This window comes from Mustela lutreola, chromosome 2 (assembly GCF_030435805.1).
Source record: "Mustela lutreola isolate mMusLut2 chromosome 2, mMusLut2.pri, whole genome shotgun sequence".
Lineage (NCBI taxonomy): Eukaryota > Metazoa > Chordata > Mammalia > Carnivora > Mustelidae > Mustela > Mustela lutreola.
In genome coordinates, this window is record NC_081291.1 from 4,500,444 (window position 1) to 4,522,994 (window position 22,551).

Here is a 22,551-nt window from a genome sequence, read left to right on the forward strand (position 1 = left end):
GGCGTTAGGCGGGTTTACAATTCCTACTCAGGTCCAAGGGGCCCAAGATACCCAGGCCTCTTTCCAAGACCCAGGGCTCCCAGGTACCCAGCTTCCACTCCTGGGACCCAGGTATCCAAACTGCCCAGCTCCCTCTCGGACCCAGAGTGTTCCGAGTCCCCAGCTCAGCTCCTGAAACCAGGGACTCCTAGTCTCGACCCAGAGATACCAGATACCCAGCTCCCCTCCTGGACGCAGGTATCCCAGACACACCCGGCGGAAACGGTCTCTTTATTTCCGATTGTCTCCATGTCCACCGTTTCACCCTGAAGCCGGGTCAAGCCACAACGAGCCAACCTGGAGTCCAGACTAGTCCCTGGCCGCACCCTTGGGAAGGATCCCCAGGGATCTTCCGGCCAGGCCCCCAGACTGCTTCTCCGGACAAACTGTCCCCCTGGGCCTGAGCCTGGAGGGCTATTTGGGCCAGGAGACCCTGGATCCTTCTGTCCATTTCTGCCCAGAGTGTGTCAACTCGCCATCGCCTATACACCCAGGGTTTTCTTCATGGCTTCATACACCACGTAGCTGATGCCACCTGCTGGCAACACCTTCAGTAAAGTGGGAGTCATGCCTCGGTACAGCCCTGGCCAGCCCTGCTGGGCCAGGATCCGCCGAAAGACTCCGCACATGGTGGGGTTCGAGCCCTCCACAGTGTCTGTGGGAACAGGGGCAAGCTCAGGGCTTCTCGCAGAGATGATCTGGCCACCTGGCGGTGGGGGGGGTGGTGGAATGTTGGGGGGTTGGCTGAAGCCAGGGGTCGGAGTCTGGGGGTCAGTTGGGAAGGAGCTTGGAAGACTGTTAGAGGAAATCGGTCAGTCTGGGGGAGAGTGAGATCAACCCAGGCAGGAGTTTTCAGGATTTGTTTTCGGGAACATCTTAGAAAGCTTTCACATTTACTTGGGAGGGAACTTCGAAGATCTGCCAGAGATTCGGGAGTGTGCTAAGGGGTGGTTTGGGAATATCTTCAAGATTCGGGTAGTGGACCGAGGACTTGTTTGGGTTTAGGGGCTGAGAGTCCATTTGGGGGGTACCCAACTTAGTGGGGGAAATGGTTATGACACTGGGAGGCCTAAACTTTGGTTTTAGCAAATTTAGGAATTTTAGGAATACAGGGTAGGTCTGTTGGAGAAGTGGGGAGAGCATTTGGGGAATATGTGTCTTGAAGTATGGTGTGGGGGCCTGAGTCGCATTTGGGGGGCGTTTATGGGGGTCCATCGGGATATGTTCATTTCACTCGTTTGTAGGGTTAATTTGGGGTCATATTTGGGGGTGAGTCTTGGTGAGTTTAGAGTTCGGCACAGGTGGCCAGGATCAGATGTGGAGAGTTTGGGAGTCAGTTTTGGGGGATGAGAACGTTCAGCGTCAAGGCTGGGAGGGGGGGGCACGCACGGTGGCCACTGGCGCTTTTCTGACCTTGGGCCTGCATCCGGGTGCGCACCAGTGTCAGCGGGTAACTGGCCATTTGGCCACAGGTCGTGGACAGTGTCACCGATGACAAACTGACCAGGCCACTGGGATCCTCCATGTTCCTGCCTGACTTCAACCAGAAACACCTGAGCATCTGCAAGAGAAGGGGGTCAGCAGGACACTCACAGCGGGCCTATGTCCACACCAGCCCCGGCACCCCTCTGTGGGACCCGCACCTCATAGACGGCCAGGTCCGTGCAGGCGTAGGGGATGATGCCGAGCATGTTGGGCAGGTAGCCGCGGTATAGGGCACGGGTGCCCTCCTGCTTCAGGATCTGCCTCGCACAGTCCAGCAGCCCCTTGTACTGGCCTGTCCGGCGCAAGGTCAGCCGTGTCTTCAGCACCTGGGGAGGGTGAAGAGGGAGGGCGTTCATTCGATGGAAAGCTCTCATCGGCCCTCAGTGGCAGCCGGCGTTTCTGTCCTCCAGCTGAGGAAGCAGAAGCTGAGGAGTCCAGAGAGCGGAGGTTCGAACCCAGAGCCACGTGATCCCTTGGCTTGTGTGTCCCTCCACCCAGGGTTCAGAAGCCCCAGTGCTGACAGAGGCAAGAGGATAAGGGAAGTGGCGTGGACTGAGCGGAGTCACAGCCTATACCTGGCGGACACAGATGTAATGCCATGGGGGGTGCAGACCCTAGGTGTCCTGGTTTGCCTGTTTTCCAGGAGGAGCCAGACATAATCTGTATGACATACCCCCAACATCAAAATAGTAGCAGCTCTACAGTTGCCTGTAAGACCAAACGCCAAGTTCGATAGGCAGAATTCTGAGGTGGTCCCCGAGTTTTCCACCTGATATGTATGCTTCATATAATGCCCGCCCCCTGACCTTGAGTGTGTGCTAGGCCTGTGACTATGGTGGGGTGTCACTCTCCTTGTCAAGTTACATGACGAAGGTGAAGGGATTGTGCAGATGTATCGGAGGTCCTGAAGCGCTTGATTTTAAGTGAAGCAAGACCAATTGTCCTAGGTGGGCCTGACCAAATCAGGTGATCCTTTTAAATGAGTCTGTTGCCAGAGACAAAAGAAATCAGAGTGATGGGGAGCATCCAGGACATCCTTCAGTTGGTCTTAAATGAGCAGACTGTTGTGGAGAGGACCACCTGGCAGGGACAGTACATGGCCTCTAGAAGCCGAGAACCTCAGTCCTACAACCATAAGAAACCGAATCCTGCCAGCAACCAAGGAACTTGGCAGAGGACCCAGGCCTCAGGTTCACTGTAGCCCAGCCAACACCTTGATTTTGGCCTGATGAAACCCTGAGCAGAGGACCTGACTAGCCAGTGCCCAGGCATGACCCACAGACAAAGGAGATAATAAATCTGTATCATTTTAAGCTACTGAGTCTGGCAGTTTGTTACACAGCAATAGAACAAATACACCAAAGACGAAATTTAACTGGTCGAGGGCAAGAATTATATGGAAAACAACAACAACAACTTTAAAAAGACCATTAAAGTCCATAAAAGGAGACTTGAACCCATGGAAATTATCTTGGACACCAGACCCAGCCTCATATAGATGGCAGGCATCTCTAAGCTTCTTTATAAATTGAATACCATCCCAGTAAAAACAAACAAACAAACAAACAAACCAATAGGTGACTTTGTTTTCTGAACTAGACAAGTTACTTCTAAAGTTACTTCTAAAGTTTATATGGGAAACCACAGGGGGAGTAACCCGGAAAACCGATAAAGAGCAGGGATGGGGGATGAGAAAGCGTAATATCAAGCCTGAAAAATTAAAGATGATAAAACTATAGGGATGCCCAGCTGGCTCAGTCAGAAGAGCTTGTGACTCTTGCTTGCAGGGTCATAAGTTCCAGCCCTGCGTTGGATGTAGAGATCACTTAAAAATAAAATAAAAGTAAAACTGTATAAACAACGATCTGGGGTTGTCAGGGACTCAGGAGAAGCAAAAAGAGGTGAGTAGGGGGGCACCTGGGTGGCTCAGTGGGTTAAAGCCTCTGTCTTTGGCTCAGGTCATGATCCCAGGGCCCTGGGATCGAGCCCCGCATTGGGCTCTCTGCTTGGCAGGGAGCCTGCTTCCCTCTCTCTCTCTGCCTGCCTCTCTGCCTACTTGTGATCTCTCTCTCTGTGTCAAATAAATAAATAAAATCTTAAAAAAAAAAATAAAAGGGTGAGTAGGCAGAACTCAGGATTTTTAGGGCAGTGAAACTACTCTGTACGACACCCTAATGGTGCGTACGTGTCCATATGCATCTGTACAAATCCAAGAATGGCAACTATGGGCTTTAATAATAATGTATCCATATTGGCTCATCAGTTGCAACAAACGCCCCTCCCCCACGCAAGACGTTAATAGCAGAAACTGTATATGTGGGGAGAGGTGTGTAAGAATGCCCGCACTTCCTGCTCCGCTCTTCTGTAAATCTAAAACTGCTGCACAAAAACTTCCTGCTCGGTTTTGCTGTAAATCTAAAACTGCTGTACAAAAAAATCTAATTGTTACCTCCCGCAAGAAAAGGGGGGGGGAGACACTAGTGCTTGGACAGACACAGCAGAGTAAGAAGAGAAAAGCCAAAAAACCTCTCCAGTATGCACAGGAGTTTAGTAAATTATCCCGGTTGCATCTTGGCTCGGCGAGGAAAAGAACAGGACCCAACCAATGCATAGGTGTTGAAATAACCTGCGAGCCATCTGGAATACAAGTGGGACACACACCTCACGTGAAGGAGGGAGGGGGAAGACGAGGAGGAGGAAGCGGAAGCAGCTGCTGGCTAATTTTCACCTAGTTTCATCTTCCACGGGGAGGTGTTCTCTTACCTCCATGGGGTTGATGAGCGTCTGAGAGGTCGCCACAGCGAGGGAGCCAGCGAGGAGACGTTCCTGAAAGGGTGGGGACCCGTGCACTCCGCAGAAGTAATTCTTACACTGGAGCGGGAGAGAGGACCAGAGAGAACCGCTAACCTTCCTAGCTGAAACCCACCCTGGGTCTGGGGCCAGAGCGTGAAAGCGTGTCTTGGGTGAGGATCTGGGCTTGCAAGGAGGCGTAGGAGAGCTTTGGGTTGAAGGACAAAGGCTGGGCCAAGTGGGCCGCCCCCCGCCCACCTGTTCGAAGACGGAGAACTTGATGGCGTACTCAGGGGCAATCTTGAGGACGTTGATGCCATTGCCCCGCCACAGGGAGCGGAAGCCCCCTTCCTGGACCATGCTTCGGAGCCCCCCCAGCAGGTTCATGAAGTTAGTCTTGGAGGAGTAGACCTGGGGATGGGAGGCCACTGGCCCTGTGAGGAGCCTCCCACCCGGGTCGCCTCTGTCTCAGCCTGGAGCTCAACCCTGGCCTGTCCCTAGCCACCCAACCCCGTTCCTCCTCCTGCTCCCTCCCCGCGGGCCTCACAGTGCTGTAACCCATGCAGACCCGCGTGCCCATCTCCGACCTCGTCTTCCTCTCCTTACCTGTTCTAGCTTGCCTTCAAAGCCATCCGAAGACCCTATCCCCAGTTCCCTTATCCCCAGCCCTACCCTGTGCCTCCTGCTGTTCTCTCGGCTCCTCCAACTTCAACCCCATTGGCTCCAGAGTCCTCAGCTCCAGCCCCCACCCTGGTCTCCATTCAGCCTCCTCCTGACTCCAACCCCCCATCCCAGCCCCACCCCCCACATCCTGAACCCCATCAGTTCTGCCTCTGTCCAGCCCCACCCCAAAGGCTCCAGTGCCGGGTTCCCCGCGCACCTGCATATACACCTTGGCTCGGTCCAGAGGGGCTGTGCCTGTGCGGGATACCGCCCCAGCCATGGCCCCTGAGAGCAGAAACTTCCACAGGGCGCTCTCGTTATCCACTTCGAGGACATCTACGGGAACCATCAGCTGCTCTCCTGTGTCCAGCACCTGCAAGGCAGACCCAGCTCCCACCCGTACTCAGCCAGGCTGGAGCTCCTTCCTTGAACTTCCAGAAGCCCCTCCTGGTGAAGGCCCATCCTGGCCCCCAGTGCTTCAAGGTGGAAAGCCAGGTCTGCTTGGAGGGGAGTGGGTCATGCAGAGGGGGCTGGAGGTGCTGGCCGACCTGCCATTCTCAGACTCACTTGCTGTGATGGGAGATGCTCCAGGTCATTTTCATGCACGTGCCCAAACACATACCCGTACACATGTGTACAGCCTGGATTCCGGGAGGGGGGTGGGGGCAGGATCGGAGATGGGGCTTTGGTGAGCAAGGCCTTGACCCTCTTAAACAGGGTCTGGACACTCAAGCAAGGCTTCTGAGCTTCCTCAGGCTGATCTCCCATGGGAGCCGGAGGGTCAGGACACCCAGTTCAAATCCCTGGTGACAGATTTGCCCATCCAGCAACCAAGTGGGAGGGCCAGCTTATAAATTTGGGTACCGGGGCACAATGACGTCACAGAGGCCCTTGTGACCTCACTGGATGTGGTGGGCAGAACAAAATGTCCATATCCAGATCCCTCTAAAACCGTGGACTGGCCATGTTACGTGGCAAAGGGGAAAGTAAATTTGCCCGAGGATTTAAGGTCACTAACCAGCTGATGGGAGATGGGGAGATTATTCTGGACTCATTGCATGGGCCCAGTCTAACCTCACGAGTCCTTAAATGGTGAAGAGGGAAGCAGGACTGTCGTCAAAAGGATTCAACGTGAGAAAGACTTGACCGACCGTTGCTGGCTTTGCAGATGGAGGAGGGAACCACGAGCCGTGGAATGCAGGCAGGCAGACCCTCGAGGCTGGAAAAGGCCAGGAAGCAGGTTCTCCCCTGGAGCCTCCAGAAGGAGCTTGATTTTAGCCCAGTGAGATCCGGGTCAGGCTTCTGACCTCTGGAATGGTACATCTGTGTTGTTTGAAGCCACCATGTTTGTGGTCATTTGTTACAGCAGCCGTAGGAAACAAATGCACTGTGTGTTGTTGTCGTGGCAATGGGAGACAGAATTGAGGGAGAGTGGGAAGGTTCTGGAGCTCTGAGAGGGAGAGACACAGTTGGTTCCCAAGGTGAGACAAGCATAGCTTTGGAGGCAACCTGGATTTGAATCCCATCTAGGGCAACTCCTGCTATGTGACCCTGGGGTAATCGCTCTACCTCTCTGAGCTTCAGTTTCCCCATGTGTTAACTGGAAGTGATGATAACCTGTACCACATCATGTCAAGAGGTTGCAATGAGTCTTCATGGAGAGCGTGTCTGTCCTTTATGTGGTTTTGTTAAAAAAATCTTGATGTCATCCATGATTCTTCTCTTTCTCTTATGCCCACATTCTGTTATCAAATCCTGGCTTAACTTTTTTTTTTTTTTTTAAAGATTTTATTTATTTATTTGACAGAGAGAAATCACAAGTAGATGGAGAGGCAGGCAGAGAGAGAGAGGGAACAGGCTCCCTGCTGAGCAGAGAGCCCGATGCGGGACTCGATCCCAAGACCCTGAGATCATGACCTGAGCCGAAGGCAGCGGCTTAACCCACTGAGCCACCCAGGCGCCCCCTGGCTTAACTTTTAATATATACCCGGAATCTGGCTGCTGCTCACCATGTCCATGGCCTCCACCCTGGTCCAGCCCCATGTGCAGCTGCCTCACTCTGGGCCCGCCCACTCTTGCCTCTGGTCTACTCCCCACAATAACACCAGAGGGCACCCGTGAGCCCTCCCCGCCTCTGCCCCACAGCCCTCCAGGGCTCCCATCTCCCTGGGGTAGAAGCACAAGTCCTCCCTTTTGCCCCCAAGATCCTGCCTGACCTCCCCGGTCCCCTTCCTGCCCTTCCCTCCCCCCTTCCTCCTCCTTACTCAATCTGCTCCAGCCACACAGGCCCCCTCCCCGTTCCTCCAACACGCCAGGCTCAGTGCTGCCCCAGAGCTTTCGCACTGGCTGTTCCCTCTGCTTAGAATGCTGTTTTCCTGGACATCACCATGGCTCCCTCCCTCGCTGTCTTTAAATCTTCATGCAATCTTTATTCATAGCACCTTTGCTTCCTACCCAGCTACACATTCACTCGTGTGTGTTACTCATTGTTTGTCTCTCCGCACTGGAATGTGGGGTCTTTGAGGGCAGTGATTGTTGTGTGTTGCACAAAGCCGGGTCTGGCACAAAGCAGGGGTCCGGTAAATAGATGAGAAAGGGAAGGAGACAACATGGCAAAGGGCTCAGCACAGAGTCAACGTATTGAGTACTTGCTCAATAAATATGTTCTTCTCCCTTTGAAGATGTCAGTGATAATGTCCCCTATTTTGTGGGTGGGGAGACTCCAAAAGAGAAAAGTGGTCTGTGTGGTATTACAGCACATGTCAGTTCCCAAGGCCCCAATGGTGGAACGGGCTGTAAGAAGGTGGACCGGAAAATAGTTGTTGACTGGCCTCATTAAATAAAATCAAAGCGGTAACACTCCATGCTGGTATGACCGCAGTAAAAATAGGAATGCTAATTCCTCGTTGGTAGCTGTGTGTATCACAGATGATTTCTCGGGTGGCAGGACGCTGAAATCGTCATACCCTCTGACCCAGCAATCCCGCTTCCGGGAAAACGATCCTCAGGACATAATTTAAAGGAAGTAAAAATACAAAATAGTTAGCAAGGCTTGAGTCCATCTTTGAGTGGGTGGAAAATCATATCTCTGTGTGCATATCAGTTAGCTGTTGCTGTGTAACAAATTACCCCAAATGTAACAGCTTAAAACACAAACAGGATGGTAAAAGGAGAAAGTTTGGTCATTTGAAGACAGGCAGAAATTGGACCAATTGGGTCTACAGGCTGAGGACTGCCAAGTGCCCGTGACTACCAGAAGCTGGAGGAGGCAGGAAAGATCCTCCCCCAGAATCTTCAGAGGGACCATAGCCCCATTGACACTTTGATTTCAGACTTCTAGCCTTCGGAACCGGCAGACAATAAATTCCTGTTGTTTTTAATTCACCATAGCCAAAGGTGGAAGCAAGCCAAGTGTCCCTCAATGGGTAAATGAATAAACAAAATATGGTCCATCCACACCCTGGAATATTATTCAGCCTTAAAAAGGGAGGACATCCTGATACCTGCCACGATGTGGACGGACCCCCGGGGACACTGGGTCCAGCGAGAGGAGCCAGACCCAGAAGGACCCATCCCGCAGGACCCCACTCCCAGGAGGGCCCAGAGGAGTCCTGTCCACACAGGCAGAGAGGAGAGGGTGGGAGCCGGGGCTAGGACAGGGGGTGGGGAGTCCATGCTTCGTGGGGACAGAGTCTCCGTTTGGGGAGATGGAAAGTTCTGGAGACAGAGGGCGGGGGTGGTTCCAAGACAATGTGATTGTGCTTCGTGCTGCTTAGAGATGTTTAAGATGGTGTATTTTGCGTGCTGTCTGGTTTACCACAATAAAAAAGTACCAATCTAAAAACTGTGTCATTTTAAGCCCCCAGTTTGTGGTAATTTGTTACAGCGGCCCTGGGAAACATAAAAAGGGCGCATGAATGTGGGATTTTCCCACATGTGTCCCGTCCACAGCTACGGAAACCGAGGAAGTCACTTCCTGTTCTCCCGGAGCTGTGTGCGACAGAGTCTGGCCCATGTCCCTTCCTCGGGGGGTAGTTTGAGGTGGTCCCATCTTGACCCACCCCCTTTCAGGAAAAAACACAAGGAAAGAGCTTAGAAAGTGTATTCCTTTTGTTCTTTTCCTTTGAAATAACACAAGCAGGCAGGGAGTGGGACACGGTGTAGGTGGGGGGGGTGGAAGCCATAAGGGGGGGTCCCCCAGCCCCCCCAAAACAACCCAGTTGCTCTTTTGTAGTCCTTTCCTCGGGTTCCCCAAGGACTAGGGAGGAGGCATGGGAGGGGTCCCCCAATTACGCTACGCTCTGAATCCAACTATAAAGTGCAGAATGTACAGGTTCCTGGGGGGGGGGCGGGGCGGGGGGCTTGAGTTATCTGAAGGGGAGGAATGTCTGCTCCTCTCTGGTAGAAAAATAGATCTGGAGTGAGTTTGGGGGATTTGGCTTGTTTGTTTTGCATAACTGGATGCTTGGCTCCCTGGAAGGCTAGTCTGTGTAGACTTGCTCCCGGCTCCCAACCCTGAAGCCCGGGTAGAGGCTGGCAGTGCTGAGATGTGTTTGGGGGAGTCCCCATAATGTGTCCCCGGCCTCAGATTGCCCCCAAGAGAGAGCAATGGGAGGTCATCGTCAGCCTAAAGGTGAGAAGGGAATGGAAGACACCGCCGTGCATTGTCGGGGGTGGGGGGAAGTTTTGCCACAGGGACCAGAGGTACAGCCGTGCTGCCTGGGTGGCAGGCATGTCCAGCCTCTGCCTAGGGCGTGGGAGGGGGCATCTCCTTCCCCAGCTGCTGGCTTCTAGTCATGTCAGGTCTTTGGACAAGTCCCATGGGTCTTCTGGAAGCAGGAGGCCAGGACCTAGGCTTCCAACAGGCCCCTTAGACTCTGGGCTTTGTGGCATGGGACCCTGGGCTCTGGGGTGTGTCTGGGACAGGGGCACGGGGGATCCAGGAAGCTGTCATTGGCTTATTGGGATCTATCCAGACTTGGAGTCTGAGCATTCAGGATCCAGTGCCAGGGAGGATTCCGGTCAGAATCCAGGGGTTAAGGGGCTGGGATCCAGTGCTTGGAAGGGTGGGGGGGGGGTCTACCTCCTATGGGTGAGGTTTCAGCATCCAGTGCCTGTGGTGAAGGGGTTTGGGGGTCCAACAGCCGCAGTCACCAGGACCCACTCGCTCAGCCGTTGGGCTCACATTGTGGATTTAGGAGCCAGGATCCAGCCGGTCAGGGCTTGGGAATCCGAGATCCAGTGGTTGTGGGTTGAGGGTGTAGTGGTTGAAATGTAGGGAATCCAGTAGTCAAGCAGAGGGATCCGGGACTCAGTGTCAAGGTAAAGGAATTCAGGAATCCAGTAGTTGGGGTGAGGGGATCTGGGATCCAGTGGCGGGGGCCCCGGGATCTAGGCATTGCATTGTCAGGATCCGGAGGCTGAGGCTTCTTGATATCCAGAATCCAGTGGCCGAGCTTGGAGATCCAGGGCTGGAAGCATGGGGATCTGGGATCCGCCAGTGGGTCTGGGGATCTAGGACCCAGTGCTGGATCTGGGGCCTGTGGGGGCTCGGGGCTGGCTGTTTGGGTGTAGTGATGTGCACTTCTGTAGTTGGGCTGTCAGGGTCCATTAGTCGGGTTGTGGGGGATCCCGTGGTTAAGTCATGGAGGTCCAGGACCCCGTGTGTGTATGGGGGTCAGTAGCTGCGATCCAGGGGTGCAGAACTCAGTGGATAAAGTGGGGGATCCTGTGATTTAGTGTGGGGAGCCCTGGGATCCACTGGCTGGGCCATCAGTCTCCAGTGCCTGGGGTGTGGGGGTGTCATGATTGAGGCGAGGGATCTAGCGTGGGTCAGGCTCTGGATGCCTCACCTGGACGTGACCCCCAGGGCCTGCTTCATGTTCTCGTAGACCACATAGGAGATGCTCACAGCCGGGATAACCTTCATGAAGTTGGGGGCAATGCCCCGGTAGAGGCCCCACACGCCCTCCTGGGACAGGATGTGACGGAGCAGACCCAGCATGGAGAGCTGGGGGGCACCCTCGATGGAGGCTGGGGGGGGGTGGGGAGGCCAGGTGAGGCCAAGCGGCCCCTCTCATTTCCCCCTCCTACTCCCCAGGGCTGGGCCTGCGGCCGTTACAGCACGAGAGAGGAGGATTAGCTCAACAGCAGGACCTACTCAGAGTCAGGAGTTCTCCAGGCTCTGGAAATGGCTGCTCACCTTTTCACCCCGCTTCTGAGGGCCCAAGTTTGGGGACAATTAGAAACAGAGAAGGTGCGTGTATGTGTGTGGTGGGACAGGGGACAGACATTTCCTCTGCCTGGACCCCAGTCTAAGTCTGGCTCTTCCTCTTCTCCTTCATTCAACCCCAAATCCATACTGAATCGTGGAATGATTATTCAGCACCTCGCTTCCTCTGCAGCCTGTGAGCTCTTGGAGAGCGAGGACCCAGGTTTATGCGCTAATACAGCCCCGGAGAACGGAACACAAATGCTAAAATTCCCAGGGAAATTCCAGAAACAGATTCAGGAGTGTGTATGTGTGTGGGTGGGAGAACCCTAAAAGAAACCTACAGAGGAAAACAATAAACCCATAGCCAGCCTGGTCCCGCCCCTTCTTACCCGGATCCTCCCTCCCCTTCCATCAGGGTAGCCCAGCCTTGCAAACGAAGCTCCAGTGAGCAGCCCTCCCCGCTAAGCTTGCTAAGGGCTCTCTCCCAGTGCTCGCTCATCTGTTCTCCTCGCTCAGAGAAGGCAAAGGGCTCCTGTTCCAGGGTCACAGATGGGTACACTGAGGCCCAGAGATAGGTAGGGACTTTAGTGAAGGCCATCCAAATCCAGGAGGATCCCAGCCGGGGACCCTCCCTAGCCAGGAGGAGGAGCTGGGGATGGGCAGGTGGGGCCCGAGAGGTGATGCTCTTCCCTGTCCCAGCCTCCCGCCCAGGCCTCACCTTGGGCCTGCATGCGGGTCCGGACCAGGGCCAGGGGGTAGCTGGCTATCTGGCCACAGGTGCTGGAGATGGTGCCACAGGCCAGGAGCACGAGGATGCCTGGGTCGGCCGAGTCGTGGCTATACTGCTGGAGCCACCGGTTCTTCAGCGTCTGGTGGGGGTGAAGAAGGCAGTAGAGTGTGGGTTGGATCGGAATTGGGTAACACCACGCAAGACCCTGGCTTTGGAGGTCCTGTTCCCTGGCTTCTGCCTCCCCTGATGGCCGGGACGTGCTGAGTGCCCCACGACACGGTACCTGTGTCCTGCCACTCAGGCCCCACCTCGACCTTCTATGGTATGTGTGATGACGCCGCCCACCCGCCACTGTCCATGCCCTTGTCCCTGGAAGCTGGAATATGGTACCTCACATAGCAAAAAGGACTTTGCCGATGCGATGGAGTTAAGGACCTGGAGATGGGGCACAATCCTAGACTATCCAGGTAGGTCCAATGTCGTCATAAGCCTCCTTATAAAAGAGGAGAGGGGACAGTAGAAGCAGAGGTGGGGGACAGGTTGGAAGACACTGTGGAGTTGGCTCTGAAGATGGACGATGGGTCCACCAGTCAAGGAAAATGGGCAGCTGCTAGAGAAGGGGACAGACGAGGCAACAGCCTCTGCCCTGCAGCCTCCAGAAGAAAGGCAACCCTGTCAACATCTTCATTGTAGCCCGGTGAGCCCCATCTCAGACCTCTGGCTTTCAACACTATGCGATAGTGAGCGCGTGCTCTTTTGAACCCCTAAGGTTCGGGCGCCTGGGTGGCTCAGTGGGTTAAAGCCTCTGCCTTCGGCTCAGGTCATGATCTCAGGGTCCTGGGATCAAGCCCCGCATCGGGCTCTCTCCTCGGCAGAGAGCCTGCTTCCTCCTCTCTGCCTGCCTCTCTGCCTACTTGTGATCTCTCTCTGTCAAATAAATAAATAAATAATCTTTATTTGACAGAGAGAGATCACAAGTAGGCAGAGAGGCAGGCAGAGAGAGAGAGAGAGAGAGGAGGAAGCAGGCTCCCTGCTGAGTGGAGAGCCCGATGCAGGACTCAATCCCAGGACCCTGAGATCATGACCTGAGCCGAAGGCAGCGGCTTAACCCACTGAACCACCCAGGTGCCCAATAAATAAAAATCTTAAAAAAAAAAAAAACCCCCGAAGGTTGTGGCCATTCATTACAGCAGCCACAGGAAGCTAACATGCTCTCCAGCGTGGACACGCCATCTGCATCCCATTCCACTCACATCGGCGGACTCCCAACTGCCAGCGGCCCCAGTTCTGCCCGAGGACTCCTGCTGGACCCAGGTGATGCTGCTCTGAGCACCCAGGAATAGGCAGGAAGTGCTGGGAAACGAGCACCCCACTGTCCCCAGCAGCAAGATGGAACAGCTGTCTTGGCGTATCAATGCCCCGGCTCCCTTGCGTCCCTGGTGGGGCGTGTTCTCGGCTGCCTCCGGAGCGCGCGAGCGCCCCCCACTGGGAGCAGGATTGATCTCCACCTGCCCACACATTAACTTGCTTGAAAACATGCCCTTAAGGGTTCGGGAGGGCATCCCCGCAAAAGATACGATGGAGTCCTAACACCAAGCCCAGAGTGCTGTATTTGGCTTTTCAAGCAGCCAGCCCCTTATGAAGCCTCTTGGGGAGGATCTTCTTTCTTGCTCTGGGGCTGGGATGGCTCTGAGGTTTCACGTCCTATGTCACTTCTAACCCCTTGATAATCGCTGTCCCGAAGTGTGTGGAGAGGGACTCAGGGCTGGGATAGATCAGTGAAGTCCGGGCTGGGCAAGGAGTGGGTGCCTGGGAAGCCAGCGTTTGCCATTACTGCCTTTGCGATTTTAATAGCCTTCGTTTGGAGCAGGATTTGCCAAAGAGGTGTTGAGCGAGTGTTTAAGAGTTGTTGAAAAGAAGTTCTAATGAACCCATAGGTATGCTGGGCCAAAAATCAAAAGCGCGACAACCCCCCCCAAAAACAAAAACAAAAAACCCAGCGAAATCACTTTTCTGCACACTTCTCAGAGCTTTTAAGGGACTAACATAGGTTTTGAAACTCCAAGAGGGCACAGGGTGTCTCAAACCACTTAAAACTCCCAGCTCCCTTTTTGGATGAAGAATGGATCAAACAAAGTTCTGTCTAATTTCTGCGCACAGCCCCCCAGTGGCTGCCTCTTGCGCCCAGGAAAAACCAGCCACATCACCAACTTCCTGCTGACTCCGGTTCCTCCGCTCCCGGCCCCCTCTGCCTGGTTCACACGCCCTCGTTCACTGCCTCTCGGAGGCCTGCCTCGACGCCCTCCTGCCCACTGTTACTTTCAATTACACATCCTGTTTTATCCTCTTCTGAGAACTTAGCAGGATCTGAAACTACTTGTTGGCCTGAGGACTGAATTCCTTGCTCATTGGAGTGGGTGCCCCAGGAAAGCAAGGACTGCGTTTTTATGTAACGCTTCCCAGTGCCTTGGGATGCTCAGTAAATCATTGCTGAGTGAGCCAGTGAGTGAACGAGTGGTGGCCTTGTCTCGTGGGGCTGCCCGGGTGCTGGGAGATGGGCAGGTCAGGGACGGATGGCAGGCGTGCAGCGTTGGAGGCGAGGCCCGGCGTGAAATAAAAATGTGCAGGGTCCCTCGTCCAAAAACGATTAGGGATTTCAAGATCGCAACAGCAGGGCATCAAACCAAGAGCCGGGCCCTCTGAGGATGGGGCCCTTGGCGACTGCACTGGTCCCTGGCCTGTGAAGCTAGCTCTCTCCTGGACACAGAGACTTTGGGGGATGCCTCGGGACATGTGGGGCCGTGCTACTTGGAAGAACCTGGTGATCTCACCAGGAGAAGAGAAAAGTCAAGACCCATGGAAGAGACATCACGCCCTCCCCCTACCACCCCAGTCCCAGCCCTGACTCCTGCCTCTTTTGATCAGAGATGGTGGCCACGGAGTGTGGTTTCTATGAAATGGGCAGTCCGTGGAGAAGACATCGGCTGGGTCCAGTACGTGCTCTGGGGAGACCGGCATTTCTGAAGCTCAGTTCGCTTTCTCCCACGATTGTGTGAGCTATGGTAGGCCCCGACCTTGCCCGGGCCTGAGGCCCAGTAAGGCTGAACTGCCCACGGAAGTGGGAAGAATTCACGCAACGATAAAGGTGAAAAGTCAGGGAGTCAGACAGCCAAAGGGGTTCCCCAGAATCCCAAGGCCCGTGGCGCTTCTCCACCCCAGCTATGGCCATTCACTGCGGCAGCCCTAGGAGAAAGGGGCGTCCTGTGGGCAAATCCCAGAGGGGAGAGAAAAGGAAGGAGGCGTGGGCCGCCCACAGACCTCATAGACGGCCAGGTCGATGCCGGCGTAGGGGATGATGCCGAGCACGTTGGGCAGGTAGCCGCGGTACAGGGCGCGGGGCCCCTCCCGCTCCAGGATCTGCCTCGCACAGTCCAGCAGCCCCTTGTACTGGCCCGTCCGGCGCAAAGTCAGCCGTGTCTTCAGCACCTGGGGAGGACCCCGGTTATCCCTGGGCAAAGTGCTTCCAGAAACACCACGCCCAGGAGTGAAGACGCCTCGGAACAGCTGCTTCCAGGAGGCTCTACCCTGATGGCAAATGAATTTAACACACCACTTTCCCTAGAATCTTCTACCATCCCCAAATCTCTATACCTAGAAATGGTTACATCTCTCAGAGTTGCATATGGTGGCCACTGCTGTCTCTCAATAACTTGTCCCCCCCACCCACCCTTAATGATAGAAACTGTAGTTTTCAGCAAGGACACAATCTCTCAAAATAAAGACTATGTTTCTCATTTTCCCTAGATATATGACCAGGTGACTAAGTCTTGGCCAATGAAACAGCAGGAGAACAGGTATGTGTGAGACTCAGAAAGTATCTTTAAAGGCAGGGAGGTGTTCCTTCCTTCTTCTATTCTTCCTTATTGACTGGAAGAGGGTTGTGATGACTGGAGCACACACAGCCATTTTGGTCCATGAGGTGAGTGCTGTATTCTGAAATGCTAGAACAAGATAGAGGGCAGGAACCTTGGTCTCTAACACTTGGAAGCCACCATACCGGTCCTGAACTGCTTACCTCAGACTTCATCTATGTGATTTGAGTTTTCCATTGGAATCCTGACACACTGCACAACCTGAAACCTGAAATGATTCCCCTGGAAACAAATAGCCTGGAAATCCATATCCTTAGAAGAGGCATGTCTGTAAACAGCTGGCCCCCACAGTTGCTGCCTAAATCGTTAGGATCAGTACCGCCATCCCCAGAAGTCACATTTCAAATTGCAATGCCCACAGAGACTACACATGAGACGTCACTTCTCTAAGGAGCCACAGTCCAAGTCAGGGAGAGGCAAAGTTACAATCCCAATGCCCATCACAGCATGGAGTGACGCGGCTATTGCAAGCCCCCCACCCTGCAGTGTGGCCCCAGCCAGAGTCCCCCCCCCTTCTCACCTCCATGGGGTATATGATTGTTTGGGCCGTGGCGCCAGCCAGGGAGCCAGCCACAAAGCGCTCCTGCACGTGCAGTGTCTCCTGCTGCCCCCGAATGGCCCGCTTGATCTGAAAGTGGGTGACACAGAGGTGGGCAGGACCTCAGGTCCCCTGCGGAGGACACCTCCCAGGGGAGCAGATACCCACTCCTGGAGTCCTGCAGACAACCCCCCATGCACCCCCAAGCCAATCCTACCAGCCCTCACAGCCAGCTCACATCTCCCACACCTGCCCCCACCTGCTCATAGGCCATAAACTTGATCGCTGACTCAGGTGCAATCTTGAGCACGTTAATCCCATTGCCACGCCACAGGGAACGCATGCCCCCCTCTCGGATCATGCTTTTGAGCCCCCCCAGGATGTTTAACTTGTTGGTCTTGGAGGCGTGGACCTGCATGGGGAAGATAAGGCAGCTTTGGGGGTCCCCTTCCGGGGCCGAGGCCTGGGAGAGGGAACGGATCTTTCCAGGGCCCCTCACCTGCATGAAGACCTTGAGGCGATCCAGAGGGGCCGTGCCCGTCCGCGACACAGCCCCTGCCACCGCACCCGCCACCAGCTGCTTCCACCACATGCCAGTCAGCTTCTCCTGCTCTGAAAACTCATCAGGGACAGTCAGGCACTCACCGATGTCCAAGACCTGAGGACACAGGGACTGGGGTGTCAGACCGTCAGAGGGGCAGGGAGATGGGCTCCAGCCCTACCCGAGAGTGTCTCCCTCATGAATCCCAGGACACCCAGAGTGTCCACCCATCAGTCTCACTTGGAGAGCCCAGGAGATCCCTCTTGGGACCCCACCAGGTCCCAGCAAAACATCCAACCTGACTCCCATGTAGGATCCCAGTATCCCTCTGCCAAATCCCAAAGAAGCCCACTCAAGCATCTACCATATAAAGATCCCTTCCAGAGCCGATCAGTACTCTGAAGGATCGTACCCAAGGATCTCCTACAGAAGGATTCCAGAAGATCCCTCCAGGGTCACCCAAGATCCTAGCAGGGACCTGCCACATAAAAAGGCCAGTGGATCCCTCCCAGGACCTCCGCAGATCCCACAGGGAAGCTGCCCCCAGGGATCATCCCTCCCCTAGGATCTACCTATAGACCTCCCAACCAAGTCCCTCACGGATCCCCAGGGTGGGAATGTCTGGATCTCCCAGGAGGATCTCAGAAGATCCCATAGATGGATTCCCTTCTGGATGCCATCAGATCCCACTGGAAGCATCATTCAGAAATTCCCACCCAGAAGCGGGGGATTTAGAGCACCTTCTCCCCCAACTTCCAGTGGATCTCTTTGGATCTTCCAAAGAAGGTGGATTTCTAATGAGTCCCTTCAGCAGCAGACCATTTACCAAGGCAAAAAGAAGCCTGCAGAAGGGGAGCTGTGGGCGGAGGCTGGAGGCTGGGTCCCCATCTGGTGAGCTCCTCCTTCCCTGTGCTCCCAAGTCTGCCCCTGGCACCCCGAAGTCGGGTCTGAAGGGCTCCAGCCAGATCACAGACCTCCCCTAGTGGGTCCTCAGTGCCCCGAGCCCCACTCAGAGGAAGAGAGGACTAGAGTCTCCTCCCTTGGCTGTTCCCAGTGGCTCTTCCTTCTCAAGACTCCTGGCCCAGCCCCCTCCATGCCCAGGGGAAACCAGAGCAGGGCCCAGCCACCACGCTAGGAAAGCAGCCCCCACCTCACCGTAGAATGCTTCCAGAAATAGACCACATCCTCCACATTCTCCAGCGAATGCAACAGGAAGTGGTCGCGCCATTCCTGCCAGTCGATGGTCATCGTGCCGTCACGGTCCATGCTGGGGGTGTAGGGCAAGGTGGGGACAGAATCAGTGCTGGGGCTGGGCGGCGGGTGCTGAAATGAGGTTCAGTTGGTCTGGGGGAGACTCACGTCCTGTGTGCTGAGAGTGCACCATTTTACAAAGGGGAAAACTGAGGCTCGCTCCAAGATGTGAAGCATCCGGCCCAGGATTTGCCTGACTCCCAAGCCCACCTCTCAGCTCCACATGCCCTGGGATTGGGTCTGGGGCCTAGAGACTCAAGGTGGCCAAGGGGTCCCGGGGACCCGAGTTACCTGGGATTTGGGACCCCCACCTATTCACCTGTGCAGAATTTTCTCGGCTTGCTCCAGCGAGATGGAAATGCCTAGGGCCCGGAAACTCTGCTGGATCTCAGACACATCAATATGACCTGGAGAGGGGGCCAGAAAAGGGTGTGTGTGTGTGGGGGGGTTACCCCAGAGCCCAAGTGCAGTACAGCTCAGAACGGGGATGGGCTAGGAAGACCAGGGGATCCAGGAACCTAGGATGAGATTTGCAGCTGGGTTGGTGGTGGGTGTGGGGGTGTGTCACTGACCCAGTGGCATCAGAGAGGTAGGACTGGGCAATGTTGGGGGGCTGAGCTCCTCTGTCCTGTGAATGAATGAAAAAATGAATCCAGGGATAATTATGGGGATCTTGATGCCTCAGAGAATTGAGAGGCAATATTAGGGACCCAGAAGAGGCTATGGAGGAGTGTCTATGCCTCATAGGGAATCCAGAAACAATATGGGGCATCTCTGTCCCTTAGAAACTTCAGGGTAATAATAGGGGTCGAATCCCAGAAGGGAAAAGTAGGTGGGATGGGCCCACGAGCCCAACCACCTAGCTGGGGGGTGAGGAGAGCTCCCAAAATAGCCTGTGAGTCATCCGGGAGAAGTGGCCCTCCCCCCTCCTCCTAGCGCTGCCAGTTCTAACCCCATTGGTGTCTCCAGGGCCCCCGCAGCCTCTCCCTGGGCCTTACCATCCTGATTCCGGTCCAGACTGTGGAAGAGAAGCAGCAGACGCTGTTCCCGCTCCTGTAGGTAGCGGGAAAACTCCTCCAGGTCCAGCCCACCACCTGGGTCGGCGTCACCCTCAGGGGAGATGCCCTGGCAGGGGGGGAAGGGACAAGGAGCTCCAGGAGGCCGCTCCCCATCTGCAGGGGCCATGACAAGCTCAGGGTCCAGGAACTCAGAGCCGCCAGCACCTAAAGGACAGGAGCAGGGGAAGTCACCCCTCCACCTGCCAGCTCACTTCTTAGCAAAATGCCCAAGGCCACAGTAGGTCTGCGAGGTCAAAGCAGTCCTCCAGTTTTCCTGGCAAGCAAACTGAGGCTCTCCAAGGGCGAGTAACTTTTTCAAGGTTACAGAACTGGGAGGTGGTAGGTAGCCTTGGGCTCTTGTCTCTGAAAGCCTGGCCTCCCAGCTGTCTCTTAAAAAAAACAAAAAAAAACAAAACAACAACAACAAAAAAAACCACACACACAAAAAACCCCCGTCCATATGGCAGTTTCAGGAGCTTCTGTTGCGGACATCTCTGGGCAACATGGGGGCAATGAGAGTTCCAAGCTAAGCCCCCACCAGGACTCTGGTTTTCCACCTGGAAAGTAGGAGGTTGTCCTGGAGGTCTCAGCGTGCTGCAGACACACTCCAGTGGCATCTGGGGCTAGAGGTGTGGAGGAGACCCGCACAGGCCTAGGGGAGGGCTCCCGCTTTGCTACATCCTCTGCTGAGGGTGGCCTCGGTCGGGATTGGGCTCTGGGCTGGGGTTGCCTGGGGCATTAAGCCAGGCCGGGGAAAGGGCCGCCAGGGAAGTGTAAACACGGAGAGGCTGGGGCAGCTGGCTCGGAGGGCAGTGGGTGCCCAGAGGAGCGGAGGGAGGATGGGAAAGGGTGTGTCTCCTGAGGCGAGGAGCAGGGTATGTCTTGGATGGGCAAAGAGTTCAGAGGAGGGTGTGTCCCGGGCAGTGGGCAGGAGACCGGACCCGCTCCTTTCGCGGGCAAGACATCCCCCACCCTCGAGGCACCGGCGAAGGGGGTGGGGACCGGGTGTTGGCAGCTGAACCGCAGGCCTGGGGCCTCCGTGGCTCTGTCTTGGGCGAGCCCGTTAGGCCCAGACACGCAGGGCAGGGGGAAGGAGAGAGAGATGCCCAGCCTGGGCACCCGCACTGGAGCGCAGCCACAGGCAGTCGCTGGCCGCTGCAGCGCTCCATTCAGGGGCTCGGGTTACCGGCGCCGGCGGGGCCGGAGCGCCGCGCGCCAGGCTGGGGTCCCGGCGGGGGTACCTGTTGGGTGTCGCGGTCCGGGTCGCCCCCGCCCAGCCGGGCCAGTCCCTGGCGCAACTCGCGCACGTCCACGCGGCCATCCTTGTTACTATCCAGCTCCTCGAAGAGGCGACCCCAGCGCTGCCGCCGCTCCGCATCGCTCGCGCCCCCCCGCATGGCGCCGGCCCGGGGGGGGAGGGGAGGCCCGGCGGTGGCGGCCTCGGCGGGGGCTTTGCGGCTCCCCCTCCCCCCCGGGGCCCCGCAGGGCCGGCTCCGCGGCCACTGCCACCGCAGCCTCCGCGCCGCCCGCCCGGCTCTAGCACTTGCAGGAGGCGGCGACTGCTAGTCGTTGCCGCCCGAGCCAGAACTTGCGTCTCCTCCCCCGATCCGCTCGGGGGGAGGGGGCCGGAGGCGGAGCTGCGGGTTTGGGGCGGAATGCCGGGTGATGCTCTGGTAGTGCACGGGATGCACCAGGGTTCATTCTGGGGAGAGGGGCTAGAGAGATCAGTGGTCTCCATTCTGCTCTCAGAGTTCCGCCTTGCGTGCCTCAGTTTACCCTCAGTCCAAGGGGGCGCAGTCGAGAGATATCAGATTTGGTTTCGTAATCCGTTTCCATTTGACCTCCTTCTCCTACTATTCCTCTTTAGGCACTAAGGTTCTCTTTTTCCCCAGACATACTCAAGAACCAACCCTACACCGCCCAGCCCTCCATCCGCCCGCGCGCTCTTTTCACATTCCCAACTCGGCCACAGAAACAGAAAATCAAGAAGCGCCGCTTGCGCCTTGAAACATCCCGCCCGCGAGCCTTCCTTTTCGGTCGCACTCAGACGGGGAAACGCAAGATCAACATGCGGCGCGGCTGCAAAGTCGGTTTTCTATTGGCCAAAGCTGTCCGAGCTGCGCCCGCCCGCCCCACGTGGGCGGGGCTTCCGCGGCGATCCCCTGCTGCCTCGGGCCCCCGCAGCTTCAGGCGGGCTGGGCAGTCTTAAAGAGGCCGCGGCCGGATTCGGTCGCCGTGCCGACTGCTCTCTCCAGACCAACCTGGGATTCTCAGTGCCCCAGGCATCTCAGTGTCCCAGGCGCGAGTGCGGATGGGGACCGGGAAGCCGAGCGCTGGAGGCGGGGCACCAGCCTGCCGCGCTCGCTGCACCTGCCGAAAGTCCCTCCCACTGCTTTCGGGCGCAGTTTCTCGAGTCACCATTAGGAGGAGGGGCGGCCAGACCACTTGGCAAAAAATAATAATAACTAACATTGATACACGGCGTTGCACAGTCCAGGCCTTTTACTCACGCCTCGAATCATCCTCGCCAAAACCTTATAAGGTAGGTGGGACTGGCTTTCCCATTTCACAGAAGAGGAAACAGAAGGTTAAACTGCTCTACCCAGGCCACATGCCCAGTGAGCGGCAAAGCAGGGATTTAAACAGACCTGGAATTAACCAGACCCATCGCGCTATACTCTAAAAGTGATTCATTTCCCTTTAACCATTGCTCTTCACCCTAGAGTTCCCAGAGGGGTGGAGGTCTTACTATCATTGTCCTTTATCGAAAAGCACAGCCAAGCTTACTTTTGCCCAGACAGATGTGCTCAGACACACCTGTGAGTCCCAGACCAACGGCCTCTTAGAGAGGGCCTGATGGCCAAAGGTCCGAGTGTCCTCTTGGAGGTCCCCTCACAGATGTTTTCTTCATAGGTGGTCCTTGCAGCCGCCCACAACATGGGGCATACAGATGTTTCCCCAGAGAAATGTCCCAAATAGGTGTTTTCTCACAGACACGTCCCTGAGAGGTAGGCCTCCACACACATGAGCCTCTGTCCTGCTGCCCCCTCACCCCCGGGAAGCTCCCATGGGCTGCAAAATGAATGTGCCTCATGCAGACGTCCTCAGTTTTTTTTTTTTTTTTAATTGGATCTAAATTCCCTGCAGAGGTTCTTCATACATGGCTATACCCTTCATCTCACAGGTACGTTTCTCAAAAGAAATCCACCCAGGAATGAATTATACAGCTCACCTCCGCCTGTCCCCCCCCAACACACACATAGGTATGTTACAGTTAATTGTACACCCGTATGGGTATGTTCCCATATAC

At 55.7% G+C, this 22,551-nt stretch overlaps 2 protein-coding genes across 9 annotated transcripts; both read right to left on the reverse strand.

The window, feature by feature from the left end:
• Positions 1–479: 479 nt before the first annotated feature.
• Positions 480–6,024, reverse strand: SLC25A41 (solute carrier family 25 member 41). Of its 3 annotated transcripts, none has more exons than XM_059159676.1 (7): positions 5,545–6,024; positions 5,195–5,350; positions 4,573–4,725; positions 4,288–4,395; positions 1,683–1,850; positions 1,453–1,600; positions 480–574 (listed from the first exon to the last, which is right to left on the reverse strand). In XM_059159676.1, the coding sequence occupies exons 1-7, from the start codon at positions 5,743–5,745 to the stop codon at positions 522–524; spliced, it is 987 nt and encodes a 328-aa protein (XP_059015659.1). In that variant the 5' UTR covers positions 5,746–6,024; the 3' UTR covers positions 480–521. The 3 variants fall into 3 exon arrangements, with proteins under 3 accessions (XP_059015659.1, XP_059015658.1, XP_059015660.1); XM_059159675.1 differs by having other exon boundaries at positions 522–694; XM_059159677.1 differs by lacking the exon at positions 4,573–4,725 and having other exon boundaries at positions 522–694.
• A 23-nt stretch (positions 6,025–6,047) lies between these two features.
• SLC25A23 (solute carrier family 25 member 23) lies at positions 6,048–20,794 on the reverse strand. Of its 6 annotated transcripts, none has more exons than XM_059159663.1 (11): positions 20,483–20,794; positions 19,182–19,308; positions 18,503–18,590; positions 18,088–18,199; positions 16,891–17,049; positions 16,651–16,803; positions 16,374–16,481; positions 15,240–15,506; positions 11,910–12,060; positions 10,830–11,010; positions 9,070–10,448 (listed from the first exon to the last, which is right to left on the reverse strand). In XM_059159663.1, exons 1-11 carry the CDS (start codon positions 20,636–20,638, stop codon positions 10,310–10,312), a joined length of 1,641 nt encoding a protein of 546 aa, XP_059015646.1. In that variant the 5' UTR covers positions 20,639–20,794; the 3' UTR covers positions 9,070–10,309. The 6 variants fall into 6 exon arrangements, with proteins under 6 accessions (XP_059015650.1, XP_059015646.1, XP_059015648.1 ...); XM_059159665.1 differs by having other exon boundaries at positions 15,240–15,407; positions 20,483–20,791; XM_059159664.1 differs by having other exon boundaries at positions 19,182–19,406; positions 20,483–20,618.
• Positions 20,795–22,551: the final 1,757 nt, after the last annotated feature.

What these genes read in the sequence shown, in the direction of transcription:
- SLC25A41 (XM_059159675.1), bottom strand. Translation starts at nt 5,745, where the DNA reads ATGGGAGATCAGCCTGAGGAAGCTCAGAAGCCTTGCTTGAGTGTCCAG. An exon ending in CGCTCATCAACCCCATGGAG is followed by an intron (nt 1,851 to 4,287) that starts GTAAGAGAACAC and finishes CACCCTCCCCAG; the next exon opens with GTGCTGAAGACACGGCTGAC. An exon ending in CACCCGGATGCAGGCCCAAG is followed by an intron (nt 695 to 1,452) that starts GTCAGAAAAGCG and finishes CTGTTCCCACAG; the next exon opens with ACACTGTGGAGGGCTCGAAC.
- SLC25A23 (XM_059159663.1), bottom strand. Translation starts at nt 20,638, where the DNA reads ATGCGGGGGGGCGCGAGCGATGCGGAGCGGCGGCAGCGCTGGGGTCGC. An exon ending in GCCGAGAAAATTCTGCACAG is followed by an intron (nt 18,200 to 18,502) that starts GTGAATAGGTGG and finishes CTACACCCCCAG; the next exon opens with CATGGACCGTGACGGCACGA. An exon ending in ATTTCTGGAAGCATTCTACG is followed by an intron (nt 17,050 to 18,087) that starts GTGAGGTGGGGG and finishes CTGTGTCCTCAG; the next exon opens with GTCTTGGACATCGGTGAGTG.